The sequence below is a fragment of the Triturus cristatus genome, chromosome 3_2 (genome assembly GCF_964204655.1).
Source record: "Triturus cristatus chromosome 3_2, aTriCri1.1, whole genome shotgun sequence".
Lineage (NCBI taxonomy): Eukaryota > Metazoa > Chordata > Amphibia > Caudata > Salamandridae > Triturus > Triturus cristatus.
The window spans coordinates 195,408,560-195,426,255 of NC_140584.1; the positions used below are offsets into that span (position 1 = coordinate 195,408,560).

Below are 17,696 nucleotides of genomic sequence, written 5' to 3' on the forward strand. Positions count from 1 at the left end.
ACAGACACTCTCTGCCCAAAAGAAAGAAGATAAACTGAGTATAAATATTGGGGCCCAGACCCCAGAACTTTAGAATTCGCTTGGATTAAGGGACCTGCCAAGAAGAAGAGCTGGGAGAACTGCCAGGAGGAGTACTGTCCCTTTGCTGTGTTGTTGCTTTGCTGGGTTGGCCTGCAGTTGCTGCTTCTGCCTTGGGCAGTGAAAGGACTGAACTGGACTTTCTTCACTTGTTGCTGACTATCTCCAAGGGCTTGCAATAGAGCTTGCCTCCTGTTCACGAAGTCTCAGGGACAGCAAAGACTTCAATTACCTCTGGGTACCGCCTCTGGAACTGAGGGGGAAAGCAGAAGACACCGTCACTGACACCATGTCCTGAGGGCACCATTGAAGGCACCGCCGCACTTCGCACTGCAACCCTGGTCCTACAGACGACGACGACTGCCGCCACCATCGAGCAACTGCTTGCACCGCGACCTGTGGGCACTGCACTCTGCACTCTGCACCACCTCACTTCACTCTGCCGCCTTGGCCTCACCGACGATGTCACTGCATGCTGATGGCGACACCCGTGACTGCACTGTGGATTAGGGGCACTGCTCGTAAGTCACATGACTCACCTCCCCTTCCCACATCGCTACCTGGGCCCACCAACGTCAGCTTGCATCAACTGGCACTGCCTCTTGCACCATGACCTGTCAGGACTGCAACGAGCACCGCCACGCTTCGCACCTCAGTCCTGGCCTCACCGATGCTGCTGGACGACCGTCACTTAGCCGCTGCCTGTACCGCGACTTGAGGACACCGCACACCGCACCGTTACGCTTCACATCGTAACCGAGATGGTTGCCGCTACTGGCCTGCACCGACACAATCGGCCGGAACCAAAGGGACTGCTTACAAGTCTCCTGACACTGACGCCGGTCCGCACTGATGCGGTCGGCCGGAACTGTTAGATTCTGTTGTTTTTAGCACCGTGCTAGCCTCAGATGGAGCTACCGGATTTAAGGAACTGCATTTTAAAGTCATTCTCTGCATATTTTTGATTACTGTATGTTGGTCTTTTATTGTTTTGGTCTTGTTTGCACAGATAAAATATTGGTTACTTTTGTAAAATTGGGGTGGTGCCCTTTTGTAGTGTTTTCACTGTATTACTGTATGTTATGTGCAAATGCTTCACACACTACCTCTGAGATAAAGCCTGACTGCTCATGCCAAGCTACCCCTTATCCTGACTAGAAGAAAGCCATTGCCAACTTGAAACCCCCATTTCTAACACCGTCCTATAGTCAAACACTTACAAAAAGACATTTAGGATAATGAATGTCCGTAAATCAATGTCACACAAGAATTTCAAAATCACTACCACACATAATTCAATCCACATGTCTTTATCTGTTCCTTTCAGAAGCTCCTAGGACTATCTTATTCTCAAGGTGCGGTAGAACGGATTAGGTGGTATTGCTCTGAGGTAAGGCATGTTTGCGCACCTCATGGCCCGCTTGTCAGTGCAAGAAAATCACTGCAATCATGTATTTGCACATGGAAAACATAACCGTTATACTTGATTTCACTGGTTTGGTTATTGTTAAGTTTCAAAGCCCCCGCCAGTATTCTTGTTTTCTTAGAATGCCTAAGTAAAGGAAGAACAATATCATTTGTAAGTGTACAAAGTGACCCTTAATTGTGCCCTCATAACATTACTAAAATCCCTGTGGTGGTACCAGTGGACGTGGAGATAAACCTACGCTGCATGTACCTTCATTGCATGTATGGGCGATGCTCAGTATGTCCAGTGTTAGTGTAGTTTTTACTTTTTAAAGCCCTCACCAAGGGTTGTATGTATTAAAATACAGATAGGGGCCAGTAACGCTGTTGGTTGGAAAGCCTCCGACTGCTAGTCGGAAGCTTTATGACCACGTCGGAGACTTCCCGACTGACTCGGTCTGTTTGCGGTCTAATCTCCCGATTACGATGTCAGCGGTCAGAACGTAAACTGGCCGGTCATTCCAACTCGGTTCTGACCGGCTCTCGGAGTATTCCTGTCTGTCAGAACCTCACCATAATCCCCTATGGGTGGCGTTTCCGCTGTCTGGATCACGATGCCGGTTTCCGACAGCCTCTCCTTGCCCACCTCTCCGACACGGAAAGGCTGTCAGAAAGCGACTTTGGGAGCTTAGCAGGGCCCTCTTGCCTTTGTGGCCTACGGTTGGTGGTCGAGGGGGTACCTAGGGTACCCCCCTGTAAAACCCTGCACTGTGTGGCAGGCACCATGGGGTGCCTGCCACAGGGTGCAAGGTTTTACACAGACACACACCCATTTCTCCATAGGAGCCTCACAAGCTCCCATAGAGAACAGTGAGAATCCAACCGAACAGTTTTCGGTCGCATCGTAATCAGGCGGTCGGAATCGCTGACCTGAGATCGGTCTGTCCCGAGACTGAGACGGTGTCGGTCGGAGACCGAAGACATTAAGTAATCGTAATAAGCCCCATAGTTGTGAGAAGAATGAGTCTTACAGAAGAGCCTAAAGAACCCTTTTGTTTGATCCCCGTAATGTTTGTAAGGGCCCTATGGGAGTCAGAGATCGCGAAAATCACTTACTGCATCAAGGGATCGGTGCCACTAGTGTCACCTATGCACGCTGCTCAGACAACCACCGAACGAACTCGTGTTCGTGTCAAACGTTTTTAAAGGGGGGGTGGTCAACAATCAGGGCGCAAGCACTGACTTATCCCTGCTGCGACCATCGGGATGATGGGAAATGTAGTCCGATGTTTCGCGAGGCTGCCTGAAAAAGAATATAGGCATGGGAAGCAGAGCTGACCAATATTAAGTATCACTGTCAACAGATTGCAGAGGTTTCTTTACTATTGGAAGGAATTGGGATTCTGCTAGCCGCTAAAAGATAAACCCATACATACAATGACGTATCCCTGTTTATGATAATCGGGCTGCTGGAAGGTGAAGTCTGATTGTTCGCGTGGTTACCTATGTGAAAAAACCAATATTGGCATGAACAATTTTGTCAGAATGATGGTCGCAGGCAGGGATATGTCAGTGCATACACCCTGATTGATGGCCACCTCCCCTTTAAAACCCTCTGACACAAACACGAGTTTGTTTGGCAGTGGTCTGAGCTATGTGCATAGGTGACAGTAGCGGCACCAATTTCTTGATGCAGGAAGTGCTTTTTGCGACATCTGACACCCCCACCTTGCCATTACAAACATTATGGGAGCAAACAAAAGGGTTCTTTAGGCTTTTCTGTTAAACTCATTCTTTTCCCGACTTTGTATTTTAGTACACAGGACACATGGTGGGAGTTATAAAAAGTGAAAACTACACCAAGACTAGTCGTACTGATCATCACCCATAAATACGAAGAAGGTACACAACACGCAGCGTATCTTTAACTTCGTATCCATTGTTAGCACCATGGGGCTCTCTGTAATATTATGAGGGCACAATTAAAGTTCACTTTGGGCACTTACAAATGATATTGTTCTTCCTTGACTTAGCCGTTCTAAAAAACACAAATCTTGGCGGGGGCTTTGAAACTTAACAATACCTAGACCATTGCGCATATTGCGCTTATGTTTTTTATGGGCGACAACATGATTGCAGTGATTTTCTCACACCGACAAGTGGGCCGTGCATGAGGTGCGCAAATATGCCTTACTTCAAAACAATACTTACTAATCCATTCTAGTGCACCTTGAGAATAAGGCGGTCCTAGGCACTTCTGAAATGAACACGTAAAGACATGTGGATTGAATTATGTAAGGTAGTGATTTTGAAACTCTTATATGACATTGATTAGCGACATTCATTATCTTAAATAACCCTGGGCGTAGTTTGCGAAGTAGCGCTACGCGTAGCTACGCGAAGTGCACTTCGCACTACGCGAGCTACACAAACTGCATAGTGCACTGTGCAAGATGCTGTTCGCACTGATTGCACAGTGCCGGATGCTTGTCCGCACTGTGCAATCAGTGCAAACTGCATCTTGCACAGTGCAAGCAGTCGTTTTCTGCCGCTCGAGTAGATTTCTACTCAAGCGGCAGCTTTCTCAACACGGACTGGTAGTTTCTCATTGCGAGCGGTCGCGAGCATACACGACCTCTTGCAATGAGAAACCTGACCTCCCCACGTTGAGAAGCTCGCCGGGAGGTTTATTTTCCACGCTCGCGATCGGCAACTTGATGTTGCTGATCGGGAACAAGGAAAAAGTCTCGCCGGGATGTCATTTTGCTTGCTCGCGGTCGCCAACTTGACGTTGAGGACCGCGAGCAAGCAAAAAATGACCGCTGCACTACGCTACGCGTGTTTACACTGTGCTACGTGCAATTCACGTAGTGCGAAGTAGCGCAAACTTTGCAAACTACGCGAGCGTAGCGTAGTGCTTTGCCCAGGCTTAATCTTTAAATGTCTTTTTGTATCAGTTTGACTATAGTTTGACTATAGGACGGTTCCTTCCGCCAGACAGGCATGACCCCAGAAACATCCTTCAATAGGGTAAGAGGTGTGAATGAATTTGTGCATGTGCACGCAGGACGACATTTCTGGGTTACATCCAATGGCACATGAGCAGTTTTATAATGTTACAATCATTGGATTTGGTTTGCAGTCTGTAATGGGAGTCAATCTTCCATTAATTTTTAGATTGGATCTTTCATGATCTGAAAAATAACTTTGCGTGCACAAGCAAGGATTGGACTAGCTATGATGAGTATAGGCTTTAATAGGGGTCAATCTTCCATTAATTTTTAAACTGGATCTTTCATAATCCGAATAAATAACTTTGCTTGCAAAAGCAAGGATTGGACTGGCTATGATGAATACAGTTTGCCCCCCTTGTTTAGCTTTAAACCTGGGTACCAGCTGTTTGTTAATGGGGTACTTAATGTCCTCCTGCAAACTACACGTTAGTGAACACCCACCCTCCTCTTCCCAGAAATAAATGCTTGTGATTAAATTGCTTAGCTTTACTTCTTTTGTATTTTCCCTTTCATTTTGTGTAGGTGCCTCTGAATTAGAAGGTCCCTCCTCAGCTGAGATTCTTATGCCTCATAAATGTGCATGAAATGCATGTATAGGCTAGCAGGGATATACACACAGCCCTGACAAAAGCCTCAGACCCAGATGGGATCTTGGCGGTGGCCGAAACATGTTGGCAAAACCAGGGCAATTAATATACTAATGCTCAATTATAACCCTGTACTCGTTATCCCTATTAATAAAAAGGAATCCTCTTCGGGTACACCATGATGCACTTTTAGTTTCTCTTACCGATCTAGATTCATGCTTTAGCCAGAGAACTACTTTATATAAGAACTTCCTTCTGGTTGAGTTTGCCCTGGAGATACTACCCTACCAGGGTGTGAATAGGCACCGATGATGAAGCATGCCACTATTTGGTGAGTGACAAATGCAAAAACAACAGTTGATAGACAGAATGCAGAACAATGTCATACATTCACCCCAGTACAGAGATCTGGGCCTAAATCCATTGTTTTTTTGCTCACAATGCCATTCCAGTTTGAACCCAGCCATATGCAAATCAGTCTTGACCCTGTGCCTCATGGGAACAGTCCAGCCCGAACTCCGAAGCTCGGTTCTCTCTGGACTGGAAACAAGCATCCTAGGACCAGTTTCGGGGTTTCACCCCTCTTCAGCCAGAATAGCTTGATTCCAGTGGCATGGCGAGCACGGGACCGACGTCTGGGCATACCCGTCCCACTCGGGGTGACAAATGCAAAAACAACAGTTGATGGACGGAATGCAGAACAATGTCATACATTCACCCCAGTACAGAGATCTGTGCCTAAATCCGTCATTGTTTTGCTCACCATGCCATTCCAGTTTGAACCCAGCCATATGCAAATCAGTCTTGACCCTGTGCCTCATGGGAACAGTCCAGCCTGAACTGCCAAGCTAGGTCCTCTCTGGACTGGAAATAAGCATCCTAGGACCGGTTTCGGGGTTTCACCCCTCATCAGCCAGGATAGGTTGATTCCAGTGGCATGGCGAGCACGGGACCCATGTCTGGGCATACCCGTCTCACTCGGGGTGACAAATGCAAAAACAACAGTTGATGGACAGAATGCAGAACAATGTCATACATTCTCCCCATTACAGAGATCTGGGCCTAAATCCACTGGAATCAGTCTATCCTGGCTGAAACTGCAGAGGTCAATCAAACATGTTTTTTCCAAGAAAGCAAGTGTCAGACAGTAGCATGCCAGATATACTGGGATTGATGTTGTAGAAGCTCATACAGTTTCCAGGTAACAGTGCCCAAGTCAAGCATACATGGATTACAAGTGCATACATGCCCTCCCCTTTACTTCCTTGCCCATCTTGTACACAGGTGTGTGGTATTTGATCTTGACCTTTATTCTATCCATGTTGAGAGCTGACAGTGATACTTTTACTGTGAATCCCCTGACTGTGAGTTTCATCTAACTGAAAAATGACCTCATCACCCTCTTCTCTGTGGGCTTTCTAGATATAGACGAAAAGAAAGGTTTAATTCATTCTCCTCTAATAACTCACTTCCTTTAGAATCAGGTGTAAGAAACGCATTTTTTTTCAGTATTTCAACTTGTATTTTTTTTTACTCCATCTTGATTTGAAATTTGAGAGCTACTACTGTAGATTTGCACACCAAGTGTACCTTTTTGTTCAGCATAATAACACTTTGATACACAGTGGCATAGCAAAGAGCCCATCATTAAGTTACAAAAGTGATTGTAAAAGAAGGACAAAATTGGGCTGTGATGGGCCTCTGGCTCTATTGTCACTCCACATGCCTCACTAACAATAGACACTTGTTGCCTAGGTAACCTTCTGATCTGGATTGACCCCTTGACTTTTGATCTGCTCAGGTGTTGGGCAAAAAATGGCTTCAGCGTGCCCTCATCTTGGCGCCAGTTTATACCTTCTTTAGAGAAGGCGGCCAATAAGGTGTATACTTGGATCATGCTTGGATCACTAGGGAGGAGATGTGGCAAATTAGCTAGAGTTTCCGACTTCAGAACTGCAGATCGAGGCTCAAATCCGGCATCTACTCAACATGCTGTGATTCAGGGCAAATCGCTTAACCTCCCTATGCCTAAACAAATTGTGTAACATGTAGCTTTAATGTAAAACGTATGCTTCTGGTGTACTCTCACTAGGGGTCTACAGCCCTTGGGCCAAATTTGAGCTATATAAAACTGCACAAATAAAACAAAAATATCAAGCCTCTGTAATACATTTGCTGAAATGCTTTTGCAAAAAGAACAGAACAACAAAAAGAATATCCTGCAGTTGCACATGCTTGAGATGGAACCATGCCCTTGAATATACTATGAGCTTGAAGTTGTGTTGTCAAAGATTTGGTGAAAGAACTGTAGCCCAATTTGCAGTGTCTTTTTCAAGAGCTAGTGTGTCGCCTGAATATTCAAGCATATGTAACAACTAAGTTAGGAATACCTCCCAACTACTCACATAAAAAGGTTAGGGAAACAGCGTTGCAACTCAAGTAGGTGGAAGCAAGACATCTTTCACTCTCCATACAATCCATTGTCTTTGGAACTTCTTTAATGCTAATGGATATGCAAGGTCCCAGGGTTATTGTCTGTCCAATCTGATTAGAAGGTAGCAGTACGGAGAAACAACGCAGACTAGGAATTGCAGCTGCAGTCATACAATTACATAAAAAATCATCTCTTCAAGGGTATTGAAACCTGCTCCTCCTCCACCATACTTTCATTAGTTGTTTGTAATCTTTACATGTTGCGTTGTTTTGTGTTCTTTTAAGACACAGTGTTCAATGAGATCTGATTCCACACTGGACTTCGTAGGATAACCATTGATTAGGGAAATAGTTTCCTTTTTAGTTCATTGTATGTCAATTATTCTTATGTGCAAATCCTGAAAACATAGCCTTGATCTAGCACTCCTGAACCTGCATTGGGCACTCCAGCTGCAAGAGCAAGACCAATAGTTACAAGCAACTTCACTGATCATGTCTGATGTCCTTGGGAAGCGAGTAACACATGGCAGGATTGTGGTCATACCTGTCAGATCTTAGTCGTCCCCAGAGTCTGCTGTGATAATAGCCTATGGACCCTGCAGAGAAAACAGAAAGGAGATCAGTCCCACCTTTCCTCCTTTGGGCTATGTCACACAAAGGGCCACAAGGGGATTATGCAATCAAACTTGCTAAGTGCTCAACAGGGTATTTGTGGGTTTCACCTTCTTGGGTTGCAGAATAAGTACACACATTTAATATTTTATCTTCAGATTTTATTATGCACTACCCTTATGCAGAAAATCTGCAGCCTAGTTATAGCAAATATAGCCATGGCATGAGTATAAGCAAAGCAATGGCAAAGTAAATAAAATCAATATGCCCAACATCATATAAATATAGAAGCACCCAGGTTAGGGGCTTGCCATAATGAGAAGTGCATTACCATTCCAGGATAACTTAGCCAGGATGAGCACAACATGCGCTGGAACAGCCCACATGTGCCAGTGACCTGCCCACTGCTGTGAGCTAGCATGTTTTCGGATCAGCTTCCCTGCATGGAGATGTTGATTTATGCTTATTAGCAGAATAATAAAACCCTTTGTTCCAAATCGTATGCTGTGAAAAAACATGAGATGCAAGGACTTGCTTCATGAGAAAGTATGGGGTACCCCTGAGATCAATGTGTTATTTTTTTCTCATGCATGTTAAAAGAACTTTAGTACATAGACTTGAAAAATAAGCAACTATCAGAACACAAACATTAGTAGGTGAGCATGACAAGCACAATATCATAATGCATGAAGCTAATATAATGGCCCACAGGAGCCTATACTGCATGGTTATGTTATGCAACATGCGTTAAAAGTGTCTTGAGGCTATAGGAAACAGATGTGGGCAGGTGTGACACCACACAGCAAGCTGCTATGACAGGGATTGGCCCTGTGAAGCTTCATTCAACAAGGTGAAGCACCATTATGCATGCACGGTAGATTAGGGTAACCTGTGAATGTTTTTTTCTTGGAAAGCTTTAAATTAGGGGCTGAAGGCTGCAGTGAGGTGCAGTTAAGGTCTGGGTGTTGAGAGACAAAGGGCTGGGTGACGGGGAGGTGCTAGGGGCCCTTGAGGTCTATTACCAGTCGGTGGTGCGTAGGTATTGCTTTGTCACAATTACAGTGGGTGTAATGATTACTATTCTGGGCTATTCATGGACATTTTATGTCGAATCACAACTAGTTATGGGAAGAGCATATTAAAGCTGCACCTCTATTTTTCGAATATACCTAATTCTTCCAGAACTTAGACATTCTGTTGCATGGTTATAAATTCAACTTCAGTTTTCAATATGCTGTTTAATAATGGTGGATGTAATTGCATATTATGTGCAATATTTTAGTATTATAATCGGTCTGCTCTCAATTAATTCGTGAAAATGTACCGTTTGTATATGCTGTGTTGTGCTCCACGTTTTCCAGTGGACATATTTGTGAAACAAAATGTAACATGAAAATTCATTTGAGAAATCTTGGCTCTCTGGTGCTATTTAAACCTCGCATCCACCTAGGTTTCCCATTAAAAAAAAAGCTGAGATATTTTTTTTAAATATTTGTGTTTTAGGCTCCCGATGCCCTTGGATTGGTTCCTGTGAGACCTGCAGATGTTCCAGTAAAACAAGTTCTTCCATTCTACGACCTGAAGGTTATTATCAGCATCCTTCCTTGTGGTTGTTTTTCACTTCTATTTCTTTAAACAACTAAGTCCCATAATGTATCCTTCATACATGTGATAGAGGTGTAAACCACTTCAAAATTTAATTTTCTATGCTAAAAATATAATAGGTGGATGTTTAACAGTTTGTGCTACATTGTGTTGCCTTGTTAGAAAATCAATAGATTTGGTGAACTCGTTACTTCTCATGAAGTATGGCTTTCACCTTGCATCTTTTCCTCTGCTTACCTACCCCTTTATGTGATTGATTTCACATGGGGACAACTTGCCATGTAACTACTTCCACGCCCCCTTTCTCTATGCTCTTTTCCTCCACCATTTAATGAATATAATTAGATGATGGGTCCAGATACAGTTGCCGCTTGTCCCAGTCCTGGTCCGGTTTGTCTTTTCTGCTAGCCTACTACAACTTCTCAACTCTGTCTGTCCCCTCTGGTCTCTCTTCTCTTTTCTTTCCCTGTTGCACTCTGTGTCCTTTCCAAGCTCTGCTTTGTTCTTCCTCACAATTCCCTAGTCGCATGGTTCATTCTGTCCTTACTCGCCAAACTGAGCAGCCCGCCCTAGTCTGTGTTGATCCCCAATAACAACACTTTATTCCTCACCTCCTCACTTTTCAGCAGTAGTATTGCCAAATTGAAGTTTTATTGTGGCTTTGGTCTAGTCATGGGGAACTCTAAATGACCTGTGAACTGTGCTTCGTCTTCTACTGCGCATATGCTGGTGCAGCAGCTTTACTGTAGCGGTGACAGACTGTAGTGAGTTCACCGCTCACTGTTAGCCTAACTAAAGACCTGTATGTGCTTATTTCTATCTGATGTAGATCTTTAAGCCCACAACTATGAGTTCACACTGATCAATTCACCTTCCCTGCCCCAACAGTAATCATTTCTGTCCCCATTTCATTTTTTCCAGAATAAAATTCCATGTGGTTCAGTTGGGCTAAAGATTCTCCTCCTCAATGTCGTTACTTGCATTTTGCTGAGCTGGAAATATATGATTTGTAATAGTCCGATTTTGATATTTGGTGTCTCGGACATATAGAATTTGCCAAATCACTGCCACCAAAAGGACTTGTAAGCTCACACTCACAGAATATCTCATCCTATAAAGCGGGACTCCTCTGTATTTTCTTTACAGTCTATGGCACACGACCCACTTCCTACAATCTAGCCATAGGCTGGAACTAAGTTCATAAATACAGGTATGGCAGTATAATGCACACGGGCAGGCCTAATAAGCATCATCTAAGGATTCAAAACCTGACAGCCAGATTGTACCTGAAAGAATAGCACTTGTTACAACGCATGCGTTTTCAAAGCATGCCATTACAACGCATGTCGTTACAACGACGCCTTGTTACATCACATGGCATCACAACACAAGTGGTTACAACGACTTGCTGTAGGAGGGCTGCTGGTGTTTGGAATAGTGTAATTTACTATTACAACTCCAGTCTGTGCAACAGTAAGGAAGGTGTTGGATTGAAAATCCAACAAATCCAACACCTTCTGCCCCCTACAGTAAGTCGTTGTAACGGCTTGCCTTGTAATGGCGGGCGATGTAACAACGCGTCATTCTAACGACTTGCGTTGTAATGGCATGCGATGGATGGCATGCATTGTAAACAATGTTTCCTGCATTATGGGCCCCTGGCAAAACAGTGCACTGGGCCCCGCCTACACAACCACTAACAGGAATAAAACTGTTTAACGGAAAATGTGTGTTAAATTCTGGTCTGCATGGGGCCCCTATGCTCATGGGGCCCCCAGGCAAATGCCCAGTGTGCCCATGCGTTAAGACGGCACTGATTACACCCCTTTTCTAGTGAAATTAGTTTAATTATCTAAATATGCTAAACATTCCCTCTAAATTGCTTTAACCAAAGCTTTGATTTTGGACCATTTTGGTTCTAAGCATTCACTGCCGTCGTCAATAAGCCATTACATTTTTAGAACTTATTCTGCGATTCTGCTAGTAAGATTAACAGTGATGTTGTTTATTCGTTTTATTACCAAAATTATGTGTATTTGCGAGTACGGGAGGCTTAGTAAATTGACTTTGGATAGAACTATGTCAGACGAGGCATGGGTGAGAGTGTGCGCTCTGACTCGAACAGTATCTGGTAACACGCGGTTTAAGCTCATTCATTTTATTTCCTACATTGCACTTATATGACAACATTATGACTTATTTTCGAACAACAAGAGAGAGAGGGTCAAGACACACTCTTAGTCCCCCTAAATCAATCATAAGAAAACAACAAAAGAGTGTAATGAAAACAGAACGTATGAGTCTGAGTAATACAAACTATAATAACACTGTGAATCAATCTTGAATGTTTAGTGAACCCTCACTCATCAACATAGTTGATGACATGCTTCATCATGGGGTTCTGCTGGAGGTACCTTGTGTACCACCAGTGTGCTACGACGCTGTGTTTAAGGCGGAGCAACAGAGAAAGACTAAAAATGTTCGTCGGAATCAGTGTAAGTGAACGTGAAAATAAATGGTTAAAATGTCAAGATCCATCCAACAATCAATTTAATTAGGATGGGGCTTAAACCGTTAAAAACAGTGGCGGATGTATACTCTTGACTATTAATGAGTCAGGAACATCCAATAGTGGTCAACGTGGTCGACATGTTTCAGCTTATTGTGTCTGATTTACCAAGCTTTCATCAGGACCTAACCAGGAATGCACCAGGGCGGTATAGGCTTACTAAAGCCCACCCTAACCTCAGGTGTTTTTGGGAACCGATACACTCACGGTTTCAGTTGCGTTCCTTCCGTATTCTCGAAAGGATACCTGTATGGGAGTAATCACATAAAGTGCAACACATCAATCAATGACTCTTAATTATGTGGTACTTTATATAAACAACAGATTGAAGTCAGTGTTAAACGTGGGACAGGATGTCGATTCGAATACGTCATGCCCACTGACTATATTAGTGTTAAGAATACTTGAAAACATGCTAAATGCATATATACCCTCTTTAGGGAAACTACTCCAATCGATACAATGGCCGACGAGTATTACAAGATAAACAAAACCAGTAGATTGCAAAAATAGGCACTAATAACCAAATGAAAAAATACGGCACTCACATGTAAAAAAGCAATGCTGTACTCCTTAGGCAGACAGTGGGTGGCGGGACTACAGGACAACTGTTAGGGATAAACGGGAAAGATAGAGATATAAATAACCCGAAACCCAAATCGGTCCATCCCGTAAGTTTACGCGGCAGGCCAAAAGGAGTAGGAAAAAGCCCATCCTTGGTACTTACATCTTCCAAGTCACCTGCCTGGCGCGTACACCTAAATGAAACCACCTCGCCTGGAGTCAGCGTTTGGTACGATCATCGCGGTAAAAATAGGCGAGATCTCACCATTAACCGGAAATCCGGTTTGTGTGAAAGTGAAAGAAACAGACAACAGACTCAAGGAAAGACTAGAGCGCTGAATGTTTCAAAATTTAGAAAATTCAAAACTTTATGCGTCGATAGACTGATGAACAAATACATCATAATCACAGACTAGGGCACTAAATAATTCCAGCCTAACTAGGGTCTAGTTTCCAATTTTAATACTTTACATGATTCGTTTTGGTCATTATATGCGAGATCGATCACTTACAAGTATCACATTCTGAGTCAATTTCCCTAGTCTGTGATTATGATGTATTTGTTCATCAGTCTATCGACGCATAAAGTTTTGAATTTTCTAAATTTTGAAACATTCAGCGCTCTAGTCTTTCCTTGAGTCTGTTGTCTGTTTCTTTCACTTTCACACAAACCGGATTTCCGGTTAATGGTGAGATCTCGCCTATTTTTACCGCGATGATCGTACCAAACGCTGACTCCAGGCGAGGTGGTTTCATTTAGGTGTACGCGCCAGGCAGGTGACTTGGAAGATGTAAGTACCAAGGATGGGCTTTTTCCTACTCCTTTTGGCCTGCCGCGTAAACTTACGGGATGGACCGATTTGGGTTTCGGGTTATTTATATCTATATCTTTCCCGTTTATCCCTAACAGTTGTCCTGTAGTCCCGCCACCCACTGTCTGCCTAAGGAGTACAGCATTGCTTTTTTACATGTGAGTGCCGTATTTTTTCATTTGGTTATTAGTGCCTATTTTTGCAATCTACTGGTTTTGTTTATCTTGTAATACTCGTCGGCCATTGTATCGATTGGAGTAGTTTCCCTAAAGAGGGTATATATGCATTTAGCATGTTTTCAAGTATTCTTAACACTAATATAGTCAGTGGGCATGACGTATTCGAATCGACATCCTGTCCCACGTTTAACACTGACTTCAATCTGTTGTTTATATAAAGTACCACATAATTAAGAGTCATTGATTGATGTGTTGCACTTTATGTGATTACTCCCATACAGGTATCCTTTCGAGAATACGGAAGGAACGCAACTGAAACCGTGAGTGTATCGGTTCCCAAAAACACCTGAGGTTAGGGTGGGCTTTAGTAAGCCTATACCGCCCTGGTGCATTCCTGGTTAGGTCCTGATGAAAGCTTGGTAAATCAGACACAATAAGCTGAAACATGTCGACCACGTTGACCACTATTGGATGTTCCGGACTCATTAATAGTCAAGAGTATACATCCGCCACTGTTTTTAACGGTTTAAGCCCCATCCTAATTAAATTGATTGTTGGATGGATCTTGACATTTTAACCATTTATTTTCACGTTCACTTACACTGATTCCGACGAACATTTTTAGTCTTTCTCTGTTGCTCCGCCTTAAACACAGCGTCGTAGCACACTGGTGGTACACAAGGTACCTCCAGCAGAACCCCATGATGAAGCATGTCATCAACTATGTTGATGAGTGAGGGTTCACTAAACACTCAAGATTGATTCACAGTGTTATTATAGTTTGTATTACTCAGACTCATACGTTCTGTTTTCATTACACTCTTTTGTTGTTTTCTTATAACATTATGACTTAGCAATGTATAAAAAAAGTATTATTTTTTTTAAACCGATCTGGTGTATGTGCATACTGCTTCCTATATGCATGCTGTTTATTAATCCCCAAGCTTATGGAATAAAAGAACTGCACAGACATACGAGGTACAAAAACTGTCAGTTTGCATAGTGACATAGCACAAACAGTCTGTGCACATTTGCGCATGCCTACACACCCATATGCTTGCGCATTAAACTCAGAACTATTGTTTTTTCCAATACTTGTGTTTTTTTGGTTGACTCCCTCTTATGACTCCCACAACACTCCTTCCTTGCATCAGCTCCATCTCAACATGTGGGTTCCAGGACTATATTTTCCCATATCAGTGCAAACATAGTTTTTCTTAAACAATTAGAAAGCACTTTCATTTTAACTTAATACAAACTGATACAAATACCTCATACTTACATATAGCTCTAAATTAAAAGTATTTGAAGCAGCTTCTGATGCACACACACTGTGGGTGGATGCTCACAAATTTGCTAATGCGAAAGAGCCTCTTGAGTAACAGAGTAAGTATACAAATTACATTAATCCTTTTGTCATAAGTCCCACAACCGATGTCACAAATTCCCCAAGGGTATTCAGATCTGTCCACCAACGTTTAGTTAGAAGATTAGATTTAAGATGTTTTATATGGTCTAGAGAGCCATACACTAACATGAGCTGCTACCCCTTTCACAATTAATGTGTGTATCTACCTTTCTGCTTGACTGCCTGATTTATATTCCATCACAAACAGATATCCTATCTGCATTACTACAGATGCATTAATATATAATAGTCTTGTAATAAGGCCTACAAGATATCCATCACATTTTGTATGGAGTACTCCTCTACCAAACTTTAAGTCAGGCCCCTAGTTATATAAACATTTTCGAATTTAGAAAGGCTGTCATTGAAGGAGATACAAAAAAGGAGAGAGTTTCCCAGGTGTACCAAAAGGGACCGGGTATGTAAGTTTTAACAAAAGAAGCTTCCCTTTTGTATTTACTTGATATATGCCAATAATCAGTTTAGATATTTTATATTGTGAACCCGAGACTTAGAATCTACAGACTATTACACTGCAAGTATATAGTATGATGGTTTTTATTAAAAAAAAAAATTCAAATTTATTTAAAAATGTTACATTCAGTGCTGCTAAGAATTTTGCAGTCACCATCAATTAGTGAAATTCATATAATTATCAACCATAAAAACACATATTCAGCAATTATAATCACAATTACATACGATTGAAATTAACACTCAATAAATCATTTAAATCAATTAAACAGAACAAAATTGCAAGTATAAAAACAGCAAATATGATTTGTGTCCTCTTGTCGACGCGTTTCGGTGCAATATCTAATATGTAACACCTTCTTCAGGACCAACACATTAAAACAGCTCACAATATCGATTAAAAACAATCTATAAAAAAGGGAGGATAAATACAATTGGTGTTCATAGTACTGTTTCCTTATCTTTGGTTCACAATATTGGATTCATAGGTATCACGTTAAGCCCGTACAGAAGAATCTATTACGAACCATGTTTAGAATAAGAATACGGGAACCTATGTTATAAATTAATTCTCATTGGAGGAATATACATAGTTGTCCACCCACAGGATATAATAGGGGGTCGTTTTGATCCCACCGGCATGATATGGGGGGTCTCATGAATTGTGTATACTCAATCGTGTAGTATTACGCTTAAGGCTGTTGTACACATTTCTTCTCATGTAGGAAGAATTTCAATGGAAAGGCCCGTGTTGGAATCAAATTCAGTGATTATACTTACACTGAAATGGGGCTTCAACTCCAATATCATTGACGGCCATAGGAGAGTGTGTCAATTCACTGCATCCTATACAGCAAGACAAATATATAGTCTAAATACTAGTCATAGTTAAATTTCTATGTTTGTACTCACTGTCGGGTTATTAAGTTGTGTTTTTTTCTTTTTATGTTAATAGGGAGTACACTTACCCAGGTTGTTGCTCAAATGATTAATATCGACGAATCCTCAATACTATCTTCATGTTTGTACTTGTGCTTTTGATTATTGGTTCAAAAAGCTGTGTTCAGATACAAAGTAAATAGGTAGATATTAATCCCCTATGTGTTTTAATTGAGAAATATTTTGAGACCAAGACTATTAATTAAACTCACCATTTGAACTTTAGTAGAGTATTAATTAATCATTAACTCTTCATTCAAACTCCATATGTTGCGTTTGTTTCACTTTGTATCTCGCAATCACTATGGTTCTTGGCTTTTAATTAAATTCAAGCTCAGGCCAGTACCTAAGGTTAAAAACGAAAATACGTGCTCTTAGATTATATGACCTTAATGTTTTATGTATTCAAAACAGCTGTTGTATATACAAAGAGGCATTAAATTTTAGTCAGCCACCTTGTTGTGTTCATCGAGTGGTTACATGACTGTTCACTCGCTTACACCTTCTACCTAGGGTATAAGGCTTTAATTTTTAAGAGATTACACCATGATATGCTTATTCGAGGAAATGTTTTAACTATGGAGTGCTAATTAAGGGTCTTTAAGATGTATGTTACAAAGACAGATTGACCATAGTTTTGTTGATTACGCACTTCATTTCACTCGACTGCGTGTGTGAGCACACCGCAGCCATTCTATCTTTACCATAGATTTTACTAACCACGATGTGCATTCTATATTATTCTTTAAGTTCAGCACATCAAGACAAAACCACTGACGCGCACAGTTCTATCCTACCCCTTCTCGGTGTGCCCTATTCGAAGTTTATATCTAATATTAGTGCGTGGTCCTCCGATGCGAGTTTACATAAGAGGACTACGTGTTAAATCGCCGTATCTTATGGGTATACTGCCACTTTAACTCGGCACGACATGTCAAAATATCAAGACTAGCATTACAACTTACGAGAATCTTATGTACTATACTGTAGCAGATTATTAACAAATAGGTTTCTA

General features: G+C 42.1%; 1 protein-coding gene and 1 long non-coding RNA gene across 2 annotated transcripts in view; one reads left to right on the plus strand and one right to left on the minus strand.

Annotated features, from left to right (window-relative positions):
* CFAP221 (cilia and flagella associated protein 221) overlaps nt 1-17,696 on the plus strand; it is a 563,252-nt gene that overhangs the window by 251,451 nt on the left and 294,105 nt on the right. The window contains exon 17 of the mRNA XM_085646788.1: nt 9,635-9,715. Coding sequence (XP_085502914.1) covers nt 9,635-9,715 — 81 coding nt within the window. The remainder of the gene's footprint in view (nt 1-9,634; nt 9,716-17,696) is intronic.
* LOC146857001 (uncharacterized) lies at nt 16,542-16,907 on the minus strand. The gene is made up of 3 exons (XR_014979526.1): nt 16,894-16,907; nt 16,711-16,799; nt 16,542-16,588 (listed from the first exon to the last, which is right to left on the minus strand). It is a non-coding gene; the product is annotated as an uncharacterized LOC146857001 (long non-coding RNA).